The sequence below is a fragment of the Lemur catta genome, chromosome 1 (genome assembly GCF_020740605.2).
Source record: "Lemur catta isolate mLemCat1 chromosome 1, mLemCat1.pri, whole genome shotgun sequence".
In the NCBI taxonomy this organism is placed as follows: Eukaryota; Metazoa; Chordata; class Mammalia; order Primates; family Lemuridae; genus Lemur; species Lemur catta.
In genome coordinates, this window is record NC_059128.1 from 78,849,906 (window position 1) to 78,877,901 (window position 27,996).

The following is a 27,996-nucleotide window of genomic DNA, read 5'->3' on the forward strand; positions in this document are numbered from 1 at the left end:
AGGAGCTGTGGCTCAGTGGAGAGGCCACAGCACATGGCAGAGCATAGAAAAAGAAGAGCAGGCTTGGGCAACACCCATGACTGGGAGTGGCAGAAGGAACGGAGCAAGTGGATGAGGTGGAAAGCAAGTGGTTCAAGAGACAAAGAGGGAGAACAAGAAGAGCACTGTTGCAGAAGTAGCCCAGTCGGGGTGGTCATTAGTGCCGCAGGCTGCCAAGAGTGAGAGGGAACACGGTCTGAAAGGAGACCTTGGGGTTTGGCCATTTGTGGGGCTGGGGTGAGCCCTCAGTGGGCTGCTCCTAAGGAGAGGTGGAGGCGGAAGCCAGACTGACCCAGACTCAGGAGCAATCAAGTAGGAAGAAGGGGCCAAGTAGTGTCTGACCACATTAGACAAGCTTATTAGGGAAAAGACCAGAGCTGGACGATACCTGTCAGTTATTTCATGGAAAGGGGGGACTAGTTAGGTGTTCTTAGCCTCCAAAAGGAGAGATCAACTGGGAAGACTCCTTTCCCCAGCAGTTACTGAGTGCCTACCATGTGTCAGGCGGAAACTGCCAGCAGCTGGGAATATAGTGGCAAACAGTCCCTACCTCTTCAGGCCAGTGGGGGAGACAACAGTAAACATGTAAATAAATAATTTACATTGTATTTATTATGTGTAAATAAATAATTACAATTATTACCAGCAAATAATTGTGGATGATAACAAGTGCTCTGAGGGAGTTAACAGGCAGATGTGACGGAAAGGACTGAGGGAAGGCCTGCGGAGGTGGTGTTTCTGCTGAGACCTGAAAAATGAGCTGGAGCAACCAGGGGAGCCACGGGAGCAACAAGGGGAAGGGCATTCCAGGCAGGGGCAACAGCAAGGGCAAAGGTCCCGGAGCAGAAAGGACTTGCCATGCTTGAGGAACAGGGACAGGGAGACGACTGGTAGGCAGAGGTTGGAGTGCTGCGTTGTAGTGCAGTGGGAAGGCCACTTAACCCTTTTAAGCTGGGGATGACATGGTAAAATGAACTTTAAAAACCCACACTGGCTGCCTTGAAGAGACAGGATTACAGCGGTGCAAGGCCAGTGGAAGTAGGTCTTCTTGCATGAGTCCAGGTGAGAGGCAACACGGCTTGGTCTAGGGTGGTGTCAGGAGCTGGCAAATAGTCTCATTCCTTGTGGAATGCTTTGGAGTTGGGAGTGGCGAGGTCTGGGGACCTGGAAGGAGCATGGTCCTTAATGAGGTGGGGTTGGCTACACCAGAAGGGAAGGATGCGGGGTCTAAGGCCTGAGCTGGCCTCATACCCTGTTGTGAGTGCCACTGGGTCTGAGCTGAACTCTTTTCTCTATCCAGCTCATCATCCACGGCAGCTACGCCCTGATCCAGCCGCCACGTTTCCACATCTTCTTCCTGGTCCCAGCACTCATCTATGGGGGGGACAAGCTGGTGAGCCTGAGCCGGAAGAAGGTGGAGATCAGCGTGGTGAAAGCGGAGCTGCTGCCGTCAGGTACCAGCCTGGAGGCTGAGGGAGCTGACAGGGCAGGGGCAGAGCCTGGCCATAGTCTCCTGGCCTGGCCCAGTGAGATGGCTGGGCCTGAGGCGGTGGGGACGAGGAAGCTGGTAATAAGAGCTCTTTGCCAGGGTCTTGAGCCTCTCATCACAGAAGGTGGGGAAGCCCAGGCCAGGCTGCCCCTTGCCCTGCTAACCACGAGCCCCAGGGCTGCCCAGCCCTCCTCAGGGTGAGCTTCTGATGTGGGGAGCCTTCCCTTGTCATAGTCCAGAGCAGAGCTGAGGCTGTGGGTGGAGGAACTCTGGAGAGTTGTGGGAACAACCCACATTGTTGCTGGGTTCAGAGCAGCAGCTTCCCACCCACCATCTCTCCCCAGGAGTGACCCACCTGCGGTTCCAGCGGCCCCAGGGATTTGAGTACAAGTCAGGGCAGTGGGTGCGGATCGCCTGTCTGGCTCTGGGGACCACGGAGTACCATCCCTTCACGCTGACCTCCGCGCCCCATGAGGACACGCTCAGCCTGCACATCCGGGCGGCAGGGCCCTGGACCACTCGCCTCAGGGAGATCTACTCACCCCCAACCGGTGACAGATGTGCCAGATACCCGAAGGTGCCCAGACCCAGGCCAGATGTGCCACATGCTCCCACAGCCCCTTAGCAGGCTTTGGCCCTGCAGCACCAGACTCCCCATGGTGTTCCTCCCCTCCCATCTGGAGACTGGTTTTCGAGATAATGCCACAGCCCCCCTTTCCCCTCACTCCATAAAGCTATCTGCCTTTCCCTGCCTCTCATTTCTGGCTTCACAACTATGGTGGTGGCCAAGCTTAACTCTAACCCACTGCCCTCCCTACAGCTGTACCTCGATGGACCATTTGGAGAGGGCCACCAGGAGTGGCATAAGTTTGAAGTGTCAGTACTGGTGGGAGGGGGCATTGGGGTCACCCCCTTTGCCTCCATCCTCAAAGACCTGGTCTTCAAGTCATCAGTCAGCTGCCACGTGTTCTGTAAGAAGGTGAGTACTCCCGTTCCCCCAGTCCGTAGCCCCTTCCTCCTGATCACGGTACCATCTGTGCCCCTCTCTCCTGCCTCTGTTCCTGGCCTCCCGGATCCGGGCAAGGGCAAGTTGGCCTGAAACCTAGGTGGGTGGCAGGTGGGGAGGTGTCAGGATATCCCCAGACCCTGAAGGACAGAATTGGTTTGCTGATGCTTTATAAAGACACTTCCCTCAGTTATGGGGTGCTCCATGTAGGATTTGCTTCTGGGAGTCCCTGCAGGCAGGGTTGGAGAGGGATGAAGAAACCCATTTCCTCTTACAGAGCAGGCCAGCACATGGAGCATATTGGGCTGGGAGAGGGAAGGGCACGCTTGGGGTGGGGCACAGGTGAAACTGGCTCACCCTCCAAGTGGAAGAGGAGGGGAGGTGACAAGGCAGGGCCGGTGGGCCGGGTTGGCCCCAGGAACACAGCCCAAGCCTGCAGGCCCCTCCACACTGGGTCCCTTCACCCCAGCCTGGACCTGGTGGCAGGCCCCTGCTCGTCTCCTTGGGCCTGGTAGGTGAGTCAGGGGTGCCGGAATGCGGCAGGCAGAGGCCCAGCCCATAGGGTGTCAGCACTCAGAGGGTGACAGCTTCCTTCCTCTCCTCTGCCCACACCAGCTCTGCCTCTGCTTCTTAACCCACACAGCCCTGCTTCTCTCCCTCAGAAGTTGGAGAGGGCTCCCCCCCCAGGGCAGCTTCCACCCCCAGTCTCTCTTGAGCCCATTCCCATCTGCCCTAGGCAGCTGGCTGGGTCTCCCCTGAGGCTGCTCTGTGAAATGCCCTTCAGCCTCTAGGTCCTCACAGCCTGAGCAGGGCCCACTGCAGTGGTAGGACAGGCTCAGCAAGGGCAAGCTGCCTCCCACCTGAGGGACCCTCAGCTCTTTCCTTTTGCATCGCTTTGGGCTGTCACTTCCACCTCTCAGTGCCTGGGCAACTCCATCTCTGGCCTCAGAGCCTGGCCCCGTGGCCCACACACTCCATCTCCCTGGGCTCTCTGGGGAGGGGCATGAGCTGGTTGAGGTCAGAAGAGTTCTGTTGGTATGGGGACCTAGGAAGACTGAGTTGAATGAGTCTCGAGCTCCAGCTGTGTGTCCCCAGATCTACTTCATCTGGGTGACCCGGACCCAGCGGCAGTTCGAGTGGCTGGCTGACATCATCCGGGAGGTGGAGGAGAATGACCGCCAGGACCTGGTGTCTGTGCACATCTACATCACCCAGCTGGCCGAGAAGTTCGACCTCAGGACCACCATGCTGGTACGTCAGGGCTGGCCAGGCAGGGCAAGGGGGCCACCGTCTGAGCTAGGAGTTGACCCTGGCTGTACCATCTTCTACCACTTTTCCCTAGTACATCTGCGAGCGGCACTTCCAGAAGGTGCTGAACCGGAGTCTGTTCACGGGTCTGCGCTCTGTCACCCACTTTGGCCGCCCTCCCTTCGAGGCCTTCTTCAACTCCCTGCAGGAGGTCCACCCACAGGTCAGTCTCACCCTAATCAAAGTTCTGTTCACCTTTATCACCTGGGGTCTGAGCAAAGCTCCCAAACCTGCTCCATCACGGAATAATTGGCTGCTGATGAGAACCCATTCTCTGGAAGATGGTGAGGTGATGGAATGGAGAAGGATAGGTTGGGGTTACCCAGAGGTGCTAAGGGAGGAGGCAGGCAATAGGCACTTGCCACCTCTGGAGCCATGATGCATTGTCCAGAAGGAAGAACTCAATAATTGAGCTAGTCCTCGCTATAAACTCAGCTACCCTCACCATTAATACTGAGCCAGCCCTCCCCTAGACACCGTGCTAACCTTCACCAGAACACTGGGCTAGCCCTCAATGAGACACTGAGCTATCCCTCAACTTGAACATTGACTAACCCAGACCCTATTAGAAGATACTGATCTAGCATTTTACCAAACTGAGCTAGACTTATAAACACTGAACCAGCCCTCACCAAGCATGGCACAAAGCAACCTTCCTCAGGAACACTGAATGAGCCCTCACTGAATGGGCTCTTGCTGGTCTTTAACATAAACGCTGAGCTAGCTCTGCCTCTGAACAACAAGCTAGCCTTCATGTCTTCCTCCTGCAACAGGTCCGGAAGATTGGAGTGTTTAGCTGCGGCCCCCCTGGCATGACCAAGAATGTGGAAAAGGCCTGTCAGGTCATCAACAAGCAGGACCGAACTCATTTCTCCCACCATTATGAGAACTTCTAGGCCCCCTGCCCAGGGACTCTGCCCATTGCCCCACTGAGCAAAGGTTTAGGCCCATACCTCACCTCTGTACTTCCGGTTTCTGGCTGCATCAGCCTTCTGCCCCTTCCCACCTCCCAAACTTGGTCCAGGTGGCCATGTTTAGTCACCATGTGTGGGCTCAGGGTCCAGGTCCAGAATATGTCTCAGCCTGGAGAAGTGGGCGGGGGGCATTGTCTAGGGACTCGAGGTTGGGAAGCGAGAAAGCTATTGGTTTGGGGCAAAGTGCAGCCTCTTCTTCCAGGCTAAAAAGAAAAACTTCAAAAGACAAGCTGCCAAGTAGTGTGCACACGCACGTGTGTATGTGTGTATATGTGTGTGTGTGTGTGTGTGTGTGTGTGTGTGTAGGGGGCTATGAGCCTAAGGATGAAGTGGGAACACAGATGCTGGCGTCTTACAACCCTCTCTAGCCACAGACCCCCTCCCCACTTTCAGAAGGGCTGGCAAATGCCTTGAGGAGGTAGAGGCTGCACCTATGACAAGCAATTTACAGACCCCCCCCCTCAGCACCCCAGTGTAACAGCACAATTGATCTTCTCTCCCAAGTTTTTAGACATGCACTGTAGTCAGACCCTGGCCTGGGACCTATCTCTGTAGTGCTCCTCAAACCTCTGCTCCAGTAGTCTCCTTTACAAATAAATCACTTTTCTGCCTTCGGGGTTTCTTTATTCTGCCCCAGGACAGGGTCGGGAACCAGCAGAGGAAACCACTCACCCAGCTGGCTCACCACGCTGGTCCAGATGCCTCGCTGAGCTTGCCAGTATCCACTGAGTAAAGGGACCAGACCAAGGCCAGGTGCCACAGCTGGAGGGAGACACCTTCTCTGTCCCAGGGGTGCCCTTTCTGACAGCGGGCCTCTCTGAGGTGTGGGGGGTTCTGGAGGAGGTGGGCTGGGCAAAGAGAAGAGGGGAGAGGGTGGGGCACAGCCGGAGCTTGTAGGGAGCCAGAGCAGCCTGGATCGCTCCTGGACCGCAGTGACTCCCAGCCCTTCTCTGAGCAATGGGACAGGTGGGCACTTATGCCTACATGGATCTTCCAAGCGGCCAGGAGACAGATGAGTACATCACCTAACCTCTTGGAGCCTGTTTTCTCATCTGCAAAACGGCTGGATTGCTCCCCTAGGCAACTTAAACATAGGGCAACCCTCTAGGAGGGAATTTCTGAAAGAGCGCCCGATTTCAAGTGAGCCTTTCTATTGTCCCCACAGAATGTCTACATGTGTCAGATCACATACCCTCAATTTCGGGAAAATAGCCACTGGATTAGAAACTCCCAAGTCCTGTGCTTCACACCACACTTGGGAGTTGCACCTTTAGATCCTGGAAAAGGCCCTCAGACTGCACTCCGGGGCAGCCGTCCCCCGAGGGGGTTCAGATCAGGGGCCCGGGAGGGCGGGAGGGCGAGCCGGAGCGGCCGGACAGCAGCTCTGCCAGGCGGCCCAGTGGGTATTCCGGGGCTGAGCCCACAGGCACGACGGGTTCCAGCTGTGGGCGCCAGCAGGGGCGTTGCCAGGGGCCGCAGGCGGGTGTGGCCCCGCGCACCGGTTAGAGTGGTTAGAGGCGCGGCCCCCAGGGGCGCGCACGGCCAGCCCCGGCCGCAGATCTCCAGGGGACTGTCGCTTGCGTTAGGGCCCGAGCGGGGCGCGGCCGGCCCCCCTTCCTCCGCGGAGGGCACGAGCGAGGACCCCCGCAGCCCGCCTCGCCAGCCTTCCCGCCCTCGCGGATGCGCGGCTTCCGCGTGGCACCGCCGCCCCGCTCCCTCCCGCCTGGCGCGCTGCCTCTTTGTCTCTCCGCGTCTCCCCTCCTCCCAGACAAATGGCTGTTGGCAGGAAATTGGACGCGTTCTTGGGAGCCGCGCTCGGCGGCAGCGGCGGCGACGGGGAGGGCGCGCCGCAGCGGCCGGCGGGCCTCGGGTGCCCCCAGCCCGGGCTGGAGCGGCGGGGGATGTTTTGACATCTCATCAAAGAAAGGAACTTGATGCTTCGAAAGTGCTTTCCACAGGCGGCCTGTGTCTGCTCCGGAGCTGATTTATAAACAGAATCTGTGCTCGCTTCGCCGCTCCCTCCCCCGCCAGGCTGGGGGCGGTGCCCGAGGCGCGGACGCTGCAGTGCCCGACAGGATTGGGTTTATTTATTGCCTCTGGCCCGGAGCCGGGCGGCCTGGGGACTGCAGAGTTGCCTCGGGCCCGAGCCCTTCCCCGCTCTCCCCACCCACCCAGGGCCGTCTCCATCCAGGGGTCCGCCAGACTCTGGGCGGAGCCCTCCGGTGGTTTGCGGGTGGAGGGCGGGGATGGAGGCAGAGAGATGGGCAGGGCGTCCCGCGGGGCCGCGTCCTGCCCCGCACCGCACTGACCCAGTAGGGAGAAGGCGGTGAAGGAGGTCGTGGCCCCCGCCTCAGGGCTGGAAAGAGGCTGGAGCTGCCAATCTTAAACTCCCCAGGGGCTCTCCTTTCTCTCCAGGGTAACTCCAAGGCCCCAGTAGCCCTTCCCCTTTAGAATAAATTAAGGAATCTCCAGCTTCTGTTCGATCCCAGGGAAAGGGGAAGAAAGGACTGAGAGAAAGGGCAAGAAAGGTTTGTCCCTGCGAAGAACCACAACCCTCAGCTAGGTAACCGGCACAGGGCTGGGTCCAGGTCTATCAGAGTGCCCTGGTTTCACATCTAAAGAGTCCTGATGGCCACGGGGTAGAGCAGGGACATGTGTTCGGCCCCCTTAATGGGCAGCTTGCGGCTGGCATAGTGGTGCACAATTTCTGGGACACTGCTGAAGGGCGGGCTGTTCTGGCCCAGCACGTATTTGTGTTCCTTGGTCCGGGACAGCTTCATGTGCATGAAGCCCTGACTGCTCCTGGGAAGAGGAGAGGAAACCCTGGTGAGTGGGGGCTGTCCTCAGTCCCCAATGCACTCATCCAGTAACCCTCCCCACCCCCACAGCAAGTGTGGGGGTTCCAAGCCAGCTGAGAATAGGTGGTGAATAGGGAAGGTGGAAGTCAGTCTGGAATGCAGGGTGGTGGCAGTGGCCGTGGTATGAGTAGGTAGCATTAGGCATTGGCTTTGTGGTAAGGGCACTGGGTGTGCCAAGAATGTGTGTACAGTGAATGTACAGGGTGTGTGCAGGTGGAAAATGGAGCAACCAGCAGGCCCCAACCCTGGGATCCAAGCACCCCTGCCCTCCAGCCTATGTGGCCAGGGCCAGTTTGACCTCACCCTTTGACACCTGTGAGGGGCTGCTGGTGACTCATATGGAGCCACAGATGCCCTTGGCAGGAAGGAGGTGGGGGGGGACACCAAAACTAGTCTTGGTTAGGGCTCTCCCTTTACAAAGACTAGGGGAAGAGACAAGCTAATCTGGAAGTTCCCCCCAAATCTGGGAATGCTCAGCTGCCTCCTCCTGATGACATCCCTTCACCCTCCTGCTGTCTGGGCCTGGGGCCAAGCCCCCAGCTCATGTACCCGGCCCTTCCGCCTAGAATGACATCATTCCCTTCCTGAGAGAGGACTTGCTCATGCTCCACAGCCTCTTGGAACGCCCTGCCACACCCAGGATATCAGCATTAGTGCCTGGCCCTGCCCTCAAGACAAGGACCCCACTGCTCAGAGCTCTGGCCAGCTCTTAAATGTCCAGGCACCCTCAGCCTTAGAGAGGGGGCACTGGGGTGAGGGCCCGGGCAAGAACGTTTGTCCAAACTACCACAGGCTTAGTCTGCCAGGCCCCAGTCTGGGACTTACCCACAGGCAAGAGGTAAGGAATGTTTGGTGGGTCTCTGAAGCCTGAGTCTGCTGCTGGCCAGAGCCCATTTGGGGACAAGGATAGGACTCAGAGGATGGTGTGGGAAGCAGGACTGGGGGGAGGTGCTGCCTCCATCCTGAGGCCCCCACCCCTGGGAAGTGAGGCTGGCAAACCTCATCATCTGCCTCCCCTGCCTGGGTACACAGAAGGCTCTGCCTGGACGCATATCACAAGGCCCACAAGTGAGAAAGCAGAGAGTGGAGAGGCTGAAGGGAAAAGAGGGACGAGAGGAAAAGACAGGCCCCTAACTCTAGCCCTCTGCCTCTGCTAGGGCATCATGTCCTGAAGCCTCAGTCAGGAGCCCAGAGGCCTTCTGGGAAAAGGCCTGGCGACCCCGTGGCTGGGTGTGCCAGGGTGTGGGGCCATCTGTAGGTCTGAGATAACTGGGGCTGACAGTGACCACGGGCATGGGAGGGTGGAGCCAAGGGCTGCAGGCAATTGCACAGCCCCTGTGGGCAGTGCAGAGGGGAGGGACTGAGCCCAGGCCCAAGGCTGTGGGGACAGCGTGGGCCCTGCCTTCCCTCACCTTTTGCCAGTTTGGGGATGACCCCTCCCCATAGTCCACTCGGGGGATCACCTCTCCTGAAAGCTGTATGTTATATCTTCTCAGGGGACAGATCTGGCCAAGAAGGGCAACAAGTGGCCAGAGAGGCCAGCCTCCATCTGTATAACCAACCTCGAGGGGAGGATGGCTGTGTTTTCTGACCTCCTGGGACGAAGTCCCAAGGGCTCATTAGGACACAGCAAAGCCCTTGCTAGAGCCTCAGACCCTCGGGGGGCGGGGGGGGGGGGCTGAGGTGGGACCAGCTGGGCTGCAGGGCCAGGCCAGGAAGGCTTTTTGAGGAAGTTGTTTAATTACCAGTGAAAGCCCTTCCATTAGGGAGAAAAGAGAAACCATAATTGTATTTCAGAGAAACCATTTATATGCAAACGATGCTCTGGCAGACTGAAGCTGGAGGGCTAGATCAGCCAGGGCTGGAACAGACGTCCAGGCCTGCCTCCCCGCTGGGCTCCACTCCCCAGAGCCAGACCCCTAGCATCTCCCCTGGCCTCTGCCACTAGCAAACGCTATGGCACTTCCTGAGGGGTGGAGCCCTGGAATGGAACGGCCGGTTTGTGGAGTCAGCCTGAGCTGGGTTCAAATCCTGACTTTGGGACTTTATTAGCTGGTGGCCTTGATCAAGTCACAAACCTCTTACAATCTATTTTCTGTCTATATAAAAAGAGATCTATCATGAAGAATGATAGTTGGTTTGGAGATGGTATATATACTGTTTGGTATGTCCCATGAATTTTAACTATAATTTTTAAAGCAATACACATTCCTGAAGTTATATAAATTAATTTTTTGACAAATGAATTTTTCTGAAATGCTCTTTTGATTTTATAATTTGTGGACTCCTAGAGTGTGACAGCTGGAAGAAATCTAAGTGATAATCTATCAACTCACTTTGCAAAGGGAGGAACTGAGGCCCAAAGGATTAAGTGATTTGCCTAGTTTTATCAAACCCCCAAATAGAACTCAGGTTACCTGACTGCAGTCTGGTGCTTTTTCTATAATCTTTTAGTGAAGTTGAATAATTATCCCCCAAATGTACCTGGTTTAGTAACCCTGTATTTCCATAGATTGGATTTGTTTGAAGTGAGGGGTATACCTGTACTTGAATGCCCCTAGAGAAGGTAGCATGACGTGGTACAGATGCCTCAGTAGTGACGGGGGTGGGTAAATGGACACATCACGCCAACTGGCTGCCTTCGTGGGGTGCAGGCTCTACCAGGCAGAACTCCTGGTTGCCAAAGGGAGGGAGGGGAGCCAGGAAGGCTGATGGGAAGGGAGGGCCCTGCTTCTCCCACCTCTTCCAGGACCCTTCAGAGCTCAGACCACCCCCTGCCGCCCTCTTCTCCTAGTAAACAGGAATAGCTTGTGTCCACTGCCCTGCCCCCTCCCAGGACCCAGCCCAGCTTCTCACCCAGTAGACTCCCTTAGGCAAAGCTCCTATCTCCTTGCTTGTGCTTCTAGAACATCTCGGACTTCCATTCATAATGATTGTGATAATTTATTGAGCACTCAGCACCATGCTAAGTGCTTCCAGTACGTTATTTTATTTAATCCTTCCCTGTGTTATTATTTCCCCATTTTATTACTAAGGAAACTGAGGCCTAGAGGGGCTAGGGGGGCCCCAGACCACACAGCTAGTAGAACAGAACCCTTCTGAGCTGGATGCCCTAGCTCAACTCTTATTTCCCCCAGTGGACTCTGAGCTCCTTGAGAGCAGGGGCTGAGTCTCAGGTATCTCGGGATCTAGTGCCTGGAGTATTCACAGGGGCTGGGGACCTCCCAGCTTGGCTGGGCATGAAGGGAATATTGGAGGGGACTCCTGTCCTGCTGGTTGTGCCCCCACCCACAGCCCTCTGCACTCACTTGAGAGAGAGGGAGAAGTCATTCTTGCTGGTCTCGCTGTTGCGCACCAGGTAGCTGGCCTCTTTGCACAGCCGAAGCAGGTTCTCGGCGTCTGTTCGGCTGATGGCCCCGTGATACCAGCTGAGGATGAGAGAGAGGAAGGGGGGGCATCTCTGCTGGGTCCCTCACTGTCTAGGCCCACCCTTTCTGGGTGTCCCTTGGAGGGGAGTAGAGGGGAGGGAGGCCCCAGGTGGACACAGACACTCACACCTGGTTTTCCAGAGGCAGTGCTGGATCAGTCCACTCCCCCAGGGGGCTGCTGGGCTCCATGCTTAGGGGCTTGGCTGACTTAGGGTTCCCTGCAGAGAGTCTGGGAGGTAGCCGCTCCTTCTCCTCCCGGCCAGGTGACAGGCAGCTCTTCTCGGATCCTTCAAACTGGGCTGTGGGGAACATACCAATCATGGACTCTGAGGACCCTAGAGGTCCAGCTCTATTGAACAGCTGGTGCCCCACCCAGATCTCCTCCAGCCCCCAAAAGGGTCAAAGGAATGTTCTTGGGGGGCAGCCCATGAGCATGGGCCTGACTGGCTCTGGGGACATAACCCTGGGTCTGTTCCCTGGTGGGGTTGGGGCTCAGCCTCCTGTGTCACACAGGCCTCCCAGTCCCCACCCTGGGGGAGGAGAGGAGAGAGGAACAACATGAGAAACCACTTGAGCTTCTCCCTCTAGAGCAGCTGACTGCCTTCCCCTATTCCATCCCCCTCAGGGTGGCTTCAGCGCTGATAATATTGTTTCTTTCTCCTCCTCAGAGTTCATTACTGTTCTCCAAATCACCCTGCCAAGCCATTCTGTAGAAATGACTTATCGATCTGAGAACAATTATCTGATTCCCCTTGGTGCCATCCTGACAGGCTAATCCCGCCAGCCGCCAGCCAGCCCGCCCCTCCCCCCGCACCCAAGGTCTCTGCCCACTGGCTCCCCCCACCCACCCCCAGAAGCCCAGCGGAGGCCAGGGCAGCCTGACAGCTGGCTCCTACCCACAGGAGGACTGAACCTCAGTGGGTCACATGGCCACAGGCACACATGCACAGGTGACAGACACCCTCCTTCCTCCTGTATTTACAAAATACCCACAAACACTCAGGCACAAATGTACAAACAGGTGCTCACACCTGTGCACCCACACCCTTGGGTGCCCATTCTGGGCAAAACTGAATGTAGAGAAAGAATTCAGTGCTTTCCTTCTCCCCATTTGGGCTCCTTTTTTTCCCTGTAGCACTTTCAAGCCCTTATTGTTTTTCAGTCACCAGATGCAAGATCAGATCCGCTCCTTTACCCCAAGTTAACACTTCCTGCGCTAGTGTCTCCCCTACCGGAGAATTCTCCTTGCTGAAGGATCCAGCAGGCAAAGCTTTTCCCAAAGAAGTGAATTTAAAACAGTGGATCTTTCCTTCCCTTAGTTTTGAAACAGAAAAAAAAAAAAAAATAAGATAGTGGATCTTTGTGGTGTGCTGAGAAACATATTAGGAAGCGGCCTCTCTTAGCAGACACCATCCCCACAGTTTTGGGGAAGGGAGGAATGTGCATTTTGTTTCTTCCTTCTTCCTCCGGGATGAGAGGGATTCTTCCTGGGATCTCCAAACCCTGCCCCACCTCTCAACTCCTCCAACCCAAGCCCACACCGCCTGGGGGTGAGAGGACATGTCACCCTGGCCAGAAGCCCCCACAGGACCCACCGCTGCTGTCCTCCAGGCTGGGCTCAGGGAGGGGTGAGGCTGGACCGGAGATGTCCCTGTCCCCGTCAGGCAGGGAGGGGCTGCTGTCCAGCTGTCCCACTGGTGGAGGCCAAGGTAGGTCTTTGATGACCTTAATGTCAACTGGAGCCAGTAGCAGAAAGAGAGAGAGACAGACAGTGACAGAGACAGAAAGAGGCAAAGGTTGAGACACCAAAACCCAGAGCCAGGACACAGGACAGCCTAGAAAGGAGGGGGCAGAGGCAGGGGAGGGAGCAAGACTCTCAGAGGGCTGGGTAGAGCCAACACGGGCCACACCAGGCTGGCCTGGTCAAAGGGTGGGGGCTCGGGTGGCAAGCAGCAAGATGCAGGGTCTTGCTCTGCTAGCCCCGTGGGTCCCCTTCATGTGACCTCTCACAAGCCTCAAGGGCCCAAAGCCACCAGGAACAGAGGAAAAGCGGGACTAGGAGCTTCCCACACCTCCCCGCACCACACCCAGCTTCCCACAGCTTCCTGGCACCCCCAGCCTTGCCTCCCTTTCTCCTCTTCCCCACAGCCTGGGAACTGGCGGGTAGCGTGAGTGGGACAGCCTAGCCTCAGGTTGTCAGGAACATGCAGACTTGGGGGCAGATGTTTTATTGAAATTTAGCTGCCCCCCATCCTGAGAAGAGTGATGCCACCAGTGGCTGCAGGACTGCTAACAAGGTTTCCTAATGACGAGCATAGATTTTCCCATTAAGCAATCCAAACAGTATTGATTCTCCAAGGAGACTTCTGGAGATAAAGGGCCTATCCTCAGTGGTGTGTGCTTTACAGGAAGCGAACTAGAAACCCGAGGCTTCCCATCTGGCTGCCAGGGTGGGGAGGACTGGCTCCAGCTGCAGGATGAGCCCCTTGCCCAAGGAGGGGTGAGGGGCCCCTGGGAGCAGGAATGAAGTCTAATGGTGTTTAAGCCCTTTATGTTCTTACTGAATCCAGGATCCAGGAGGGAAAGCCCCCTCCCCACTGCAGGCTCTTGCTCCACCCACCTCAGACCACCAACATGCACTTTCCATGGTGGACTTGGGCTTGGGATGGACAGTGGTGTGGTTGGAACAGGAGAAACCTGATCCTCATTCAGCAACCAGGGGATTTCTCACAGCCTCTCTCTGCTCCTCAGAAATCCCCTTGGGGCAAGACAGCCCTGATCTGGCAGGGTCCACCACTGGGAGACACAGCCCGAGAATTCAGGTTATACACACAGCTGTTTTCATTGTTTCAAGCGTTAAATGTAAGTGTTTAACATATGCCACAAGTTTTATAATTTTGTTTTGGAATTCTTTATTTTTAAACACACCCAACCCTCCAAAAGATGGAAGTAGCCCAAGCCTCTTGGCCTCCGAGAGGTGGTCGATGCAGGGAATCGCCTTCATCCTTCTCCTGTGCCCATTCCCTGACTCTGCACACAGCTCTGTGTCCGCACTGCCCACCTCCCCACTCTCAGTGCTACAGAACTCAACTACACTTCGCTGCTGGGCCGCCTTGGGTTCCTGGGCTCTACTCCTTCCCTTCTCCTGAGCCTGGAAGGTGGCTCAGAGGCCCCAGTGGACCTGCCCTCTCCACAAGAACTCACCTGCAAAGGCTTTGGAAATGCGCTCCTTTTTCCACTCCCAGGGCTGGTCATACTCCTCAGGGGGCCTCTCATCATCTTCTGGCAGGCGGGACTCCCGGGGCCAGGGGGCCCCCTCACCCTCTGGGGTGGCCCCCTCCTCCTCTGGCTCATAGGGTGTGTCGTACAGAGGCAAGGGCTGGGCTGCTGTCTCTTTGGAGCCCCGGATCTCTGACAGGGCAAGAGGAAGCGGACAGGTATGAGCGCAGCCCTGGCTGTCTGGCTCCTCTGCTCCAGCAACACTCAGCAATGGGCCGGGCTCCCCTCGAAGGCGATGCCCTGACTCTGCAGGGAACTCAGTAGCCACACATCCTGGGTCCCTCAGCCTCCAAACTCTTCTAGGTCTCCAAAAGCACAGGAGCCAATGGAGGCAGAGGAGTGAAAGACAGGAAAAGGATCCCACAATGGTCAGCAAGAGACAGGTAGCCAAAGTTTACGTGTTTAGGAAGCAGGCGTGGTCTTCCCCTGTCCATCTCCTCCTTGTTGCCAAACTCCATTTATTTCCCCGTGTCTCGAGTGATACCATTTCACAATCATAAAATTCTTCTTTGCCACTCAGACACTGCTGACCACCCCTTCTGAAACTTGCCCTTTTGACAGTCATTTTCATGGACTGTCCTCTCTGATCCCTGATTTGGTCTCTTTTCCTGGATCCTCTCTTGGTCTCTGTTCCCCAAGGCCAGGTCTTATTCGTCTCTCCCTACCCTAACTCTTTGAACTACTTTCCCAGCCTCATGGTACCCGTTACATCTGTGTTTCCATTACCATAAAGATCTTTCTCTTTGACAGCCTGTTGTTTCAAGCTAACCACCTTCTCCAAAGCTAGTGATCTTCTCTTTGGCATCACTGACCCCAGTGAAAATCTGATAAAAGCTATAGCGCTGCTCCCCAGGAAAACGTGCACTTAAACTTTCACATGCAATTCCAGGACACTCATGGACTTCCTGAGGGTCCACGCCCCTCTGACCTAAAAACAGTCGTCAGCATCTCACTTTCTCCATTTCTGTCCACTACACTGTTTTCCTTGAACCTGGCCCTCCTTCATTCTGCAAATCCCATGTATTCACTGCCAAGACCTGATGACTTTCACCACATCTCTCCATATCTAGATTACTGCTGGGATGAACCTCCATTCCACAGGCTCACGTTTCCATGGGCTCCATGGAATAATACTCCTGGGATAACACCCTGACCACTCTCTGCCTCCCTTGCCACCTCTCCCAAGAGGAAGAACAGCTTATTTGACTGGCCAGTGAATGCTCACTCTCCTTCTCAGATCTGCCTTCTTGCAGAGAGAGAACATTCTGGCCCTTGCTCCTGCATGCAGTTGAGTGGCCTGCCACTGCACAGCAGCCTACAGCTGTCCTGCATTGCCCAAGCCTGAGTGGGCAAGTTTAATTCTGTGATGAAGTATTAAAAAGCCGATTGTGGTGACATAGCTAAGTAATGTTTTCCAATCAACTTTATCAGTAATAAAGCTGACATTTTAATCTCTATCAGTCTATTTCCTTAATCTTATTTCTCAATTATTTCCAAGCTTGGGAGAGGAAGAAAGAGAGGTTAATTATTGGCCCCTTAAAACCCTAGTAATTTTTATAACAGCCTGCTAACTTTCTGATGCCCAGTTCTTCCAGTCCATTCTGCACACCAGAGCCTCAGTAATCCTCTTAAAATGCCATACTCGTCCTATTCCTTTATTGCTCAAGAATTCATAATGGCTTTACTCCTCTTTTTGGAACAAGTCCAAATACCTCATTCCAGCCTTCAAAGCATTTCACTGCCCCTCTTAGTCTCCCTCATCTTAGCTCCCATGTACACCCAGCACTAACATTATTTGCCCCTGAACAAACTTCCTCTAGTCCTGCCTTGGGGTCTTGGCTTAGAGTGACCCACCCTGTCCTCCTCTTTGATCATGACTTGGTCTTATTCCCTGGTCCTTCTCTTGGCCTCTGTTCCCCAAGGCCAGGTCTATTCATCTCTCCCTGCCTAACTCCTTGAACTACTTGCCCAGCCTCATGGCACCCCCTGCATCTATATTTTTAGTCATGGTTTTCCAATTGCCATAGAGATGTTTCACTTTGACATCCTGTTATTTCAAACTCATCACCTTCCCCAAAGCAAGTGATTCCCTTTTGGGGATTCTTGACCCCCAGCCCTCACTATCTTGCCCTTCCTATTACAAATGCTTCTGTCTGACCTTTGGTCACATGGCTTCCAGTACCACAGGGTTCATAAGTCACAGCTTCTCCAAAATGACTATCTTGAAGACAGTGACCATCCTCCCCAAGGACCTGGCAAAGACTTTCTCTATATTTTCTAGGGACCAAGGAATCAGTTCTCAGACTTGTGGGTCCCCAGGCCTGTTCTATGGAGCCCAGAAGCCCCTACCCTCACTCACCAGCCATCATCTTTTGAGCCTCATAGGGCTCCATGTAGCCGTCATTTTCAGACACCTTCTCTGGGACTCCTGAAGCTCCTGCTGAGCCTTCACCAGACTCCTGAACATCAAATGGGTCCGCATAGTCTTCTAGGATTGCCAACTGTGGGAGCGAAGAAAGTGGGCTTCAGACAGCTGAGAGGCAGCTCTGCTTCTCCCCAGATGCTCTCCCCATGGGAGCAAGAGTCCTGGGTAGGCTGCCTCAGACCCGGAGCCCAGGTACCCAAGGGCAGGCTCTGAGCTTGGATGGGGACAAGCCCTGGCTTCCCCTTTGCAGGGTTCTCCTGCTGGCCCACCAACAAAGTGGTATATCTTTTTTTTCTGCTAATTTGGTGCCTCTGGGCCATCTCCTAGGCCAAATGGCCAGAATGAGGCTACTGGGCCTTAGTGCCTGCCTTAGTCAAGGCCCAAGCAGGATAAGAGTCTACGCCAGGTGGTTCAAGAGAGGAAATTAATTCAAAGAACTGGTTACAAAGGTGTTGGAAGAGTTCAAAGAACAATCAGGGAATAGGGAGGCAACTCAGACATTAGCATGGTCTGTGCCTACCAGGGCACTTCCAAATGCTGAACAAATAAATAGTTGCTCACCATCAAGGAAGGAAAGGCTGACTACTCACTTTCTCACAGTTCGCTGACTGATCCTCGCAACATCCCTGTCATGTGGGTATCATTATCCCCATTTTAAGGAATTGGAGGCTCAGTGCAGTTAGGGAACAACATGCCCAAGATCATTCTGCATAGGTGGAGGAATCAGGATTGGAACCCATGCCCTTTGTGCAAAAGGCTGCCAACCTGCCACCAGAGAGCATCCTGGCTGTCCTGAGAGAGAGAATGCTGGAGTCAGGCTTTGGGGGCAGCCCCAAGGCTCTGCTGAAATCCACTGGCTGCTGGAGGACAGAGACAGGAAGGGCCTCACCTTGGCCCTCCACTCCCCATGCTGCCCCTTCCTCCCACACAGTGGCTCACAGCCACTCCTCTGTCCCTGCTCCCACCCTATGCAGAGCAAACTGCAAACCACACACCCTGCAGAGGCACCCAAGGTGCTCAGGGCGGGGTGCAGCTGAGGATAATAGAACCTTTCTCTAAGCTGGGCATGGGCTTCTCCTGGGGGGGCTAGCTGAGGCAGAGACAGAGCCCAGCCCACCCAGGACTGCCAGCACCCTGGGGGCACTGCATGACTGTGTTGACAGGTAATGACAGGAGTGGCTTTGGGGCCTGAGGCATGGGGAGAGGCCACCCTCACTTTTCTCCAAATCTCAGGCCAGGCTTCAGTTTGAGCCAGGCTGTGGGAGTCAGCTGGGCTGGGAGGCTGGGTCTAGGGGACCGCCCTGCCCTGGGTTAGAGGATCTGGGAATGGGGACCGCTAGGAAGGCAGACATGGAGAAAGGAACCTCCCCACCTCAGAGACCCCTTTTGCATGTTCCTTCGACCCCAGCCAGGCCCTCTGGAGGCCTCTGAGCCATGTCCCAGTGGCTCCTCCATCTCGCTCTCAGGTCTACAGGGTCCCTCTTGTCCCAGGCAAGCCTCAGCTCCTTCAGCTCCCTTGCGCCTCTGCCCGCTGGTGGGATGACCACCTCAGATCATCCCGTCACCACCGCCAGGCACCCACTAGCCTGCAGCTCTGTGTCATTTTTGTTGCTCCAGCTCCAATAAGCACCTGGCATACAGTAGGCACTAGAAAAATGTCTCTCTCCACTAGATAATCCCCTATGACCCCTGGGAGCCCTTCACCCCAGTCCTCCTTCCTCCAGGAAGCAGAGAAAAGAAATCCACTCACCTCTACCCTACTCAAGCTGCTTCCTCCCAGCCAACTGGCACCCACAGCCCCACCCTTGACCAAGGGGGCTCTGGAGCCAGCCCACTGCTGGTGATTCTGACAGTCAGCGCCCAGCCTCACACCCATATGTGGCAGCTACTTGACAGTGTCTGAATCAATGGACACATTATCCTTAAACCTTACAATGACTCTCCAGTGCTTTAAGAAAAAGTCTGAAATTAAAGAGATCTAAAAGATTCCACTTTCCTCTTTGGTTTCTCCCTACCCACCTTGGATCACTTTGTTACCTGAAAGCTCTATGCTCTTTCTTACCTCAAAGGCTCTCCTGTTCCTCCTGGACTGGTTATCTCTCATTGATTACTGTATTTCTTTAGAAAGCTTTTCCATACTCCCCCCGGGCCTCTTAGGTGCCTCTATGCTGGGCTATCATTACACTGTACGGTAAATATTTGTTTTATTCTATGTCTTCCTACAGACTGTGAGCTTCCTGAGGGCAGGAACCATGTTAACTGATAAATTCCTGAAAGCCCCTCAGTAAATATTTGTTAAATCCATTCATATAAAACAGGAAGAATGGACAAAGGAAACACGTTTTCCTGTTCATTCAGAAGAGAGAGGAAGCACATATCTGGGTTGGGTGGGGTTATATGGGGGAACTGAGTCTTTCCAAGTGAGGTTGTGTCCCCAGAAGCTGCTTGGTGAGCAGAGGTGTCCCCAGTGCCCCTCCCACCCCACTCCAGGCACTCCCTCACCAAGCCTGGTCAGAACTGCACACGGTACCCTTCCCACCAGAGTCCTGGGCTCATGCCCGGAGCCACGACCCCTCCCAGGCTGGCGTGGGCTTCCGAGCCCCAGCCTGCAATGCCCGTGGGCGCCCAGGTGGCAACTCTGCGGGCAGCTCAATGGCTCCTCTGTTCCATTCCTGGCTCCACACCCTGTTCCAGGAAGCCCAGGCCCAGCGCCCTGGGCTGGGGTGCCCAGATGAGCCACCCACAGGACTGGGAGTCGGAAGCAGCAGCTGGGAAGGCTGGCAGGACGGGTGTCCACTCTGGGCACAGAGGATCTCAGGCAGAGCCCAGGCCTGCTTTCCCAGTGGCTTCTAGGTCCTATGAAGAAAAACTATTCAGCAGGGGAAGCTGCCCTTCTAGGCTACCATGATTTGTTATTGTGCTTATGGTCCCTTTGCCCCACTCTAACGTGCTCACTGCAATATCCTGCACCAGTCACAGGGCCTGCACACAGTAGGTGCTCTATGCACATTTACTGGATGCTCCAAAGGCCTCTTCCCCAGACTGTATCCTCTGGAGTGACACCAACTTTCAGATCCCCATTCATCCTGACCTCTGACTGACCACTAGTGGCTGCAGGATCAGGCTCTCAGGAGACTCTGCATTTGAATGGGGATCAAAGCCTCTGGTACAACGGATTGTCCACAAAAGGCCTTTGGAAAAAGTACCTAAAACCAAGGTTGATATTTAGGCATACAGCCAGAATGCTGTTGAAATGCTGAAATATTTCCAAACTAGTAGGTAAAGCGGCTGCTACCCAGAGGGTCTTCTGTTCCCTTCCCTCCTGACATCCAACAGGGGGCCTCCAGGACGCTGCGATTGTGTCTGTTCCAATTGGGCAGTGCCCCTCCCAGAGCAGCTGTCATACTTTGAATCTCTTTCCTGCCCAAGCCTCTCCGGAGGTAGCTAGCAGGCCCACCATCTGGGTCCTGTTCCACTCTGCAGCTGGGCCATGCAACACGTTTCTCACCCCAGCGTGGGCTCCAAGGGGTGCAAGTCCGGGAGGAGCAAGGGGGCACACGTTACAGGATGCTGGCTCTGCAAGGGCCCCACACCTACCACGCCCCCTCTCCTCTGCTTCTTTAGTTTACATTTAATGTCTGGAAACCTCAGTCTTTTTTATCTGCAGAATGAGGATGGTAATAGTACCTCTTTCATAGGACTGGGAGGAGGAAAATGAATTTGTAAGAGTTTTTAGCCCAGAGGCTGGCATGAAGTCGGTGCTCAATAAATGTTAGCTCTGAGGATAATCTTTTACGTTCAGGTAAAGAGGCCCCAGAGTTTAGGTGCTTGTCCAGGGTATGCAGCTTGTCAGCAACAGAGATGAGACTGGGACCCAGGTCTCCTGACTTTCAGTGCCTTATCAGATTCTCCAAAAATTTAGAAAATGTGGCATCTTCTCTCCTCCACTTGTAGATTTAAAATATACTTTAAATCTGAAAAGTCCTGTGGCAAAGAAATCTAGTTTTGTATAATTCAGTAATTCCCCAAAGTATTTAACCGTGGAAGCCCTTTTGTCACTGAAAACCTATTAACCTGTCACAGTTTGGGAAATGGTACACTACTTATCTTCCCCAAGAACCAGTTTTTGTACCCACTGTTCCTGCTTATCGGAATGCCCCTCTCCTATTTTATCTGCCTGGGAAAATGCTTGCCAGGAAATATATTTATTTTCCTTTTCTAATTACAAGAGCAACTTACATGTTTTTATAATTTTGGGGTTTTTAATTTTTTAATGTTTTTATAAAAACATTATATGTTTTATGTGTTTATAAATGTTTTTATAAAAAGCAAACTGTTTATAAACAGTCAAACATCACAGACATGCAACTGATCCTACCAACCTTCAAAAGACCCTTGGGTGTGTCTGGGGCCACCTCAGGATTGGGTGGCAAATGGTGGTCCCCAGCATTCAGGAAATGGGGAACTCAGCACAGAACATGCTCCTCATTCCTTCTCTAAGAGTTGCCCTCCTCTTGTTCCTTGGCAAATGCTTAGTGAACACCTCCTCTCTGTCAGGCACCTGGTAGGTGCCGAGGTCCTCGGCATGATGCACACCAGCAGCAAGTCTAGAGTCAGGTGCCTGGCTGTGAACCTCGGCTCCACTACTTGCTAGCTGAGGAACCATGCCAGCATGACTCAACATTCCTATGCCTCAGTTTCCCCATTTATAACCTGGGGATGGTAACAGAATCTTCCTTATAGGGTTGATGTAAGGATCAACTGTTCTAATACATGTCAGCTGCTTAAAAGTGGTACCAGGCACAAGGTAGGTCCTCAGTAAATGTCAGCTACTATATTATTAAAGACCAAAAAAACCCATATTTCTGGGTTCTCCAGGAGCTCACAGGGACAGACACAAATAAGTTCCAAGAGAGTGAAGCACCTTGTGGTGCTGCGAAGCCCCAAGGTTAGAGCACCAGGCTCTGGGGGCACCAGGGGTTCACTGCATGCAGGGTTTGGGCCCCTCCTTTGCTCTCACATCCTAATCATACTGGTTCGTGGTGAGGGCAACTGGAGTGGGCAGCAGCCTCCCCTTCAGTCCTGGGCCCCAGCCAGGGCTTGCTCAGCTTAGCCAGCTCCTCTCTCCATGGTCCTCAGGGTCTCAGCTGTTTCTGGCTGCCCACAGGCAGAGTGCCAGGGCTGAGGTGTCATTGAGTCACTCACTGGCCAAGCCAACAAGCACAGATGTCTTCCAGAGTGAGTGCCACAGTGTGTGGCAATGGCATTGGGTAGAGTGGACGGGCCTGCCACACCTCAGAGCCGCGGGCCTCAGCCATCCTCCAGGGCCAGTGGCGGCAGAGATGGCCAGCCTGGGCCAGAGAGTTAAGAGGTCTAACCAGCCCACAAAGGCCCCCTCACCTACACCCCTCCCCCCTTCTGCAGGACTTCCCTCCTCCCTCTCTCTCGGTCAGGGAACACATGCAAGACAAGCAGATCATACCCCAGACTCTGTGGAAGTCATAAGGAGGAACATTAATGTAAACAAGTAAACAAACTAAAAAAGGCAAGGATTAGGTCTTCCAGGTGCCGGGACCCTTTCAGTGCCTAGGCCGTGTCACCTAATGACACACAAACACTCAGTGAACACTGGCTAGGGGATGGTCTTACATTGGCAGCCCCTACCTACCCTCCTAACCTCAGGGCAGGAATGTCTTGTTCAACCTCAAACACCCTATCTGTTCACTGCTTTCCAAATCTGGGCCTGGAGGATGTAAGTCCATGTGGATATCATCTGTGAGGTACATCTACTTTTTTTTTTAGAGATGGGGTCTCGTTTTGTTGCCCAGGCTGGAGTGCAGTGGTATGACCATAGCTCACCGGTCTCAAACTCCAGGGCTCAGGTGATCCTCCCGCGTCAGTCTCCCAAGTAGCTGGGACTACAGTGCACGCCATCATGCCCAGCAGAGGTACATCTACTTTGAAAAGTTCTTAATATTTGGGGGCCTGTGAACCCTTATGAGAATCTGAGAGCTGTGGGCCTTTCTCCAGAAAAATGGGAAATCTCTGCACACAATTTCTAGAGGTTCATGAACCCCAGGAACCCCTCCACAAGCTAAGAAGAGCTCTGGTTTCAACACAGGGTACCTGCCCATCTTATTGTCCATGTCACACCTCTCTCTCTCTCTCTCTCTCTCTCTCTCACACACACACACACACACACACACACACACACATACACACATATACCTTGGCATGACAGAGGCAAAGGACACACTGTGCAGATGGTCACAGGCAGCTCAGAGCTTCCCTGCTCCTATATCCATCCGCTTCCCGAATTAGACCAAGATTTTCCTGTTGAGGGTCTGAGAAAAGGGAGCAAAGCAAGGGAAGGCCCAGCTCTCTAGCCCCTCTGCCAGAGTGTGGCCTGGAGGCCAGACGAGGGTCGAGCACCACAAGGGAGCTTTTCCTGCGGCCAGATGGCAAGGCCTCTGCCTGCCCATTGCAGGGCACGACTCCTGCTGCTCCCACACCTGCCCTGCCAGGCCTGCCCAGATGGCCACCCTTGCACCCCTGCCAACTGTGGCAGTGGGTCTGACGGTGGCTGGCAGCCAGAACGCTGCATGAGGAGAAGGCTAATGGTCCTGAGCCTGCTGGGCCTCTCAGGGTCCTGTCCAGGTCCCCATTCTCTCCTGCCCCACACTCACTGGGTTTCTCCCCAGTCCCATTTCATCAAATCTCATCTCCACCCATTTCATCAAATCTCATAACACAGCCCTTTCCAGAGGGTTCTGACCACCCCGCCCCAGCACCAGCCACTGGGCTCCAGGAAAGAGAGAAGGCCAGTCCAAGGCACATCCCTGTCGCCAATCCCGATCTCACCTCAGGAGACCTCAAAGCAACAAGCCAAGGGGCTCTGCAGAGCTGAGAGAAGCAGGAACAGAGAACAGGGAGAAAGCAGCCACACAGTACAGAAACACCAGCTCAGCAGGGCCACAGGGGCAGGGCCAGCTGAACAACCAGGGGCAGCATCTCCCTATGAGCTCTGCAGGCATGTGTCACTCAGCAGACCCGAGGGCGGCCCAGACACTTGGGTTTACAATAAGGGGCCCAGGCACCTTGTTTGGGCTCTTCCTAGGGGAAGACTGACTCCAAACCTGGGGTGGGGAGCTGCTCTCTCTGAATTGTGGGAGGCCCCAGGTCAGGGCCCACAGAGACGGTGTCCCTGCCCCTGGGCCAGCTCAGATGGCATCCAGGGTCCTTCTCATCACACCCATTAAAGAAACCACAGATTGTGTGACTCCTGGGAGAGCCTGCTGTAGTTCATTCCCACCCCTGTAGCTGACAAAGGAGTCACAGATCTCTTGGTCCCCCAAGTCTGAACAGCACACAGATCACAGAGCTGACCCAAGCTGAGGCATGGATGCCCTCGGCAAGAAGAGGCTGTGAGTGGCTGCATGGCTCTGTGAGTGGAGCCCCTTCCCTGGGGGGGGGGGTCTCTGGAGAAATGTGCAAGGGGAGCTGTGGCTAGGCAAGTTCCTGACCCTCAGGGGCCACCCCGGTAGTGGACAGTTACCACTGAGGACATATTTATGCACCCTTCTTTATGTCAAGCATTGTGTCAGGCACTTGGGAGACACAGACAGGAGGAGGACACGGTCCTTGTCCTGGAGCAGCCGACAGCTTGGTGGAAAGCCTTTGAGGTCATTCTAGCCACTGCAAGAGGAGAAGGGCCAAGGACAGCTCAGGCTCGTATTGCCTGTGCCAAACAGGCAGCGGTCAGAGAGGAGGAGACTAACTGGTCAGTGGTGAGAACCAGGCCTAGCACTCCCCTCCGCCTCACTGCCACCACCTCCATCATATCACACAATAGCAGGGGACAATTAGGAAGCAGAAGAGCACAATCTAGGAGAGGTGCCCTTGAACCTTCCTCTGCAGACTAAGGATCCTGGCTCAGGACGGGCTGCCATGCCCCATGGCAGGAACTAGGGAAAAATAATTCACATTCCTGAGGCTTCTGCTCTGACCCTGACGCATCTCTCTCATCCAGGAAATCAGGCAAAACGGCACACTGTCTCAGCTAAAAGCCTCGATCCTGCAGACAACAGATTCGGACAGCAACTTTGCTCTCCAATCAAATAAAAATGTTCTCCTCTGCTGAGAAGAGGGGAGTAAGCCCTAGAGCTGAGCTCCCAGGGGTGAGTGAAGAAGGACAACAACAGAGTCAGAATGGCCCACAGAATTATCATCATAGAATTTAGGGCTACGGGGGCCTAGGGATGGCTTTCAGCTGTCACTCTGCCAGAGAGGGACAAGGCTGACTGGAGGCGGGGGTGCTGAGGCAGGGAGGATGTCCTGTACACCGTCAATGCCCTGCTCGCCTCCCTATGCCAGTGTCTGCAGACCCAGGAGAGGCTCTAGCCGCCCTCAGAATGGACCTGGGGAGGAGGAGGCCACGAGGAGAGGTGGAATGGGCTGTTGCTTAGCCCCATCTGGGCAACAGGTCCTGAGCACTGACTGTCCGCACACCTGGGGAACAAGGGAAGGAGTGAGGAGTGGGCCTGGACCCTAGTGGTCAGCATCCTCAGCAAGAGCTGCCCGCTGCCTGTCCGGGCCTCCTGAGAACAACAGCCCATCCCGCTCCAGCCCCCCCTGGGTAGGGCAAAGGCCAGCTCTTGCTGTGTTCACAGGGAGAAACCCCAGCCTTCATCTCCTTTCTGGGGCTTCAGCGCCTGAAAGGATGCTTGGGCTCCCAGAGAATGAAGAGGAGGAAGAGGAGGAGAAAGAGGAAGGGGAGGAGGAGAGCAGCAGCAGTAGGGAGAGCTTTGTCCTGGCTCTGGCCTGGGGGAAGGGTCAGAGATCAAAGGGCAGTGAGCTGCAGCTCCCAGAAGGGCAGCAAGGCCATAAACCAGTGGGGTGGGGGGGGGGGACTCGGGGGCGCCACAATTCCCATTAGAAAAAGGCTCTCGAATCTGGCTTTGGGGCCAAGAAGTGGACAGCGGAACCTGGGAGAGGGCGGGTCATCAGTCCTGAGGCCGCAACAGGGGATGGGGCAGAGTTTGGGGCTCCTGTCCCAGATTGGTCGAGAATCTGAACAAAGGTGGGTGAAGACTCGCAGCCTGGGGTAAGGGGCTCGTGTCCGCCAGTAGCCGTGACACCAAGGCCAGGCCACCTTTGTCCTTCTCGCAACCTCCAGACCCCTGATCACCTCTCCGCCTGGCCACCCCCGCCCGGCGCGGCACTCACCCTGTCGCTACTGGCCGGGGGTCCGGAGATCCGCTCGTCGGCAGGGGGCGCCGGGGGCCCAGGGGTCTCGACCCGAATAAGGCGGTGGGGGGGCGAGCCGTGGCGCGGGGGCGGTGTGGGGCCGGGAGCGGCGGGGGTGGCGAGGGCTGAGGAGCTGGACGACCCTCCGGAATAGGGGTCTTCGAAGTCGCGCTCCCGCTGCAGCCTGTACGCGGCCAGGATGTCGGGGGGCGGCGCGGGGGGCGCTGCCGGGGAGGGCGCGGGGGCGCGGTAGTCGGGCTCCGGGGGCGTCGGCTTGCTGCCCCCTCCGCCGCCGCCCCCCCCGCGGAAGCCCAGGTGCTCCCGGAGCCACTTGGCTACTCCACCGCTGCCGCCTCCTCCTGGGCCGGCTCCCGCACCCCCGGTGCCCCGGCGGGACCCCCCCGGGCCGGCCCCGGCACTCCCCTGCGCCCGCGGCCCGGGGCGGGAGCCAGCCGGAGGAGCTCCGCTCAGTAACATGGGGCCCGCCAGACTGAGCCGGGGGAGCGCAGCGGCCCGGTGGGGGGCGGGGGCGGGGGCGGGGAGCGGGTCGGGGGCGGATCTCCGCCGGGCGGCGGGAGGGGGCGGGGCTCGTCAGTAACAAGGGAGGGGCGGGGCTCCGCTCCCTAACAGGGTCTTCGTCCCCTCCCCGCCCGGGAGGAGAAGAAGGGGCGAGGGCTTCCAGCCCGTGTGGACGCGCGCGAAGTGAAGCGGGCGACCCCGGGGCAGGGAATGCGATTCCTGGACTGAGGGTGAATCCTCCACGTGTCGCCACGCGTGCCCCTATGGGGCTCACGCCGGTCCCCATCTGTTCCTGTTCCCTGTCTCTCGGCTCGTGCGAGGCGCGGAGAGGGTAGCTCCCAGACTCCTGGGTCTCGGGCGCCTTCCGCCTCTCCTCTCCCCTCCTCCAAGGCCTCAAAACCGGGAAACAATATTTTAGGAGAAAAATCTAGGGAGGGCAAGAGAAGGAGCTGTTCTATAAGAGGATGTGCCTGTAACAGCCCACCCCATCCCCGTGTTACCCCACCTACCTCCTCCCCTCCAACTGTACACCGCACATACCCGAACCTACATTGCTTCCCAATTCGTGCAAACACATCTCACATCACACACAAACAACTCCCTGGAGACACCCGCTTCTCCCGTGCCGTTTTCACACACGCTGTCCTCATACGCAAATGCTCTCGCGCAAACACCCCCCACCCACGGGCGCACCCGGCCCTGACGGCAGCACGCACACACGCAGAAATCCCTTCAAGTCACATCCCGGGTTTCATTGTCAATCAGATTAGTGACAGAATGGAAACAGACAAGTCAATAAATCAAGTCTAGAAACAGTTCCAATGTTGTCTATCAGAGACTCCTTATCCTCCCGAGGCTCGGATGCTCAAGTGCTAGGCATTTTTGTCTAAGAAATAAAGCCAACCCCTCACCAGAAATGTTGTAGCCCTGAAGCCAAGGCCAATGTTTACTTTTGGCTCTGCTGGGAAGGTAGCAGCTTCACCTCACCACCGCCCCTCCCCCACTGCCTTAGTGCCTCCCCACTGCCAGGCTCATACCTGCCTTTTGAGGGAGCAAAGAGCGGAATGAGGCCCCAAAGGGAAGGGAGTTCAAAGCTGGGGGAGCAGAGGAGGATGTGATGGCCAAGCTGTGAATTTCCTAGGATTCCCAGGGCCCCAGGTCTCAAAATATTTGTTGAGTTCCTGCTTGGCACAAATGTTAGTGAATGTTATATATCGGACAGTGCTTCTCAAACTTTAATGTGAACAAGAATCTCCTGGGGTCTTGTTAAATTGCAGGTTCTGATTCTGTAGGCCTAGTGGGGTGGGGTCCCAGACTCTCTAGTTCTTTTTAGTTTTTTACTTTTTTCAGGCCCTGTTCCCTAGCAGTTAGACCCAGACAGGCTCTCAGGTGATAGGGGCTGCTGGCCCTCCACCATACTTTGGG

The 27,996-nt window shown here is 55.4% G+C and overlaps 2 protein-coding genes across 6 annotated transcripts in view; one reads left to right on the plus strand and one right to left on the minus strand.

Moving 5' to 3' along the window:
- DUOX1 (dual oxidase 1) overlaps positions 1-5,426 on the plus strand; it is a 29,906-nt gene extending 24,480 nt beyond the window's left edge. Inside the window, exons 28-33 of the mRNA XM_045528286.1 lie at positions 1,340-1,493; positions 1,873-2,105; positions 2,349-2,507; positions 3,630-3,785; positions 3,877-4,005; positions 4,616-5,426. Of these exons, the coding sequence (XP_045384242.1) occupies positions 1,340-1,493; positions 1,873-2,105; positions 2,349-2,507; positions 3,630-3,785; positions 3,877-4,005; positions 4,616-4,738 (954 nt within the window). The 3' untranslated portion in view covers positions 4,739-5,426. The remainder of the gene's footprint in view (positions 1-1,339; positions 1,494-1,872; positions 2,106-2,348; positions 2,508-3,629; positions 3,786-3,876; positions 4,006-4,615) is intronic.
- On the minus strand, positions 1,368-26,544 carry SHF (Src homology 2 domain containing F). Of its 5 annotated transcripts, none has more exons than XM_045528257.1 (7): positions 26,032-26,529; positions 16,741-16,882; positions 14,307-14,513; positions 12,698-12,838; positions 11,230-11,401; positions 10,983-11,102; positions 1,368-1,413 (listed from the first exon to the last, which is right to left on the minus strand). In XM_045528257.1, the coding sequence occupies exons 1-7, from the start codon at positions 26,527-26,529 to the stop codon at positions 1,410-1,412; spliced, it is 1,284 nt and encodes a 427-aa protein (XP_045384213.1). In that variant the 3' UTR covers positions 1,368-1,409. The 5 variants fall into 5 exon arrangements, with proteins under 5 accessions (XP_045384213.1, XP_045384196.1, XP_045384205.1 ...); XM_045528240.1 differs by lacking the exon at positions 1,368-1,413 and adding an exon at positions 6,719-7,618; XM_045528249.1 differs by lacking the exons at positions 1,368-1,413; positions 12,698-12,838 and adding an exon at positions 6,719-7,618.
- Positions 26,545-27,996: the final 1,452 nt, after the last annotated feature.

What these genes read in the sequence shown, in the direction of transcription:
- SHF (XM_045528240.1), bottom strand. Translation starts at nt 26,529, where the DNA reads ATGTTACTGAGCGGAGCTCCTCCGGCTGGCTCCCGCCCCGGGCCGCGG. An exon ending in CCCCGGCCAGTAGCGACAGG is followed by an intron (nt 16,883 to 26,031) that starts GTGAGTGCCGCG and finishes TCGCTCCCACAG; the next exon opens with TTGGCAATCCTAGAAGACTA. An exon ending in CAGCCTGGAGGACAGCAGCG is followed by an intron (nt 11,402 to 12,697) that starts GTGGGTCCTGTG and finishes TGTTCCCCACAG; the next exon opens with CCCAGTTTGAAGGATCCGAG.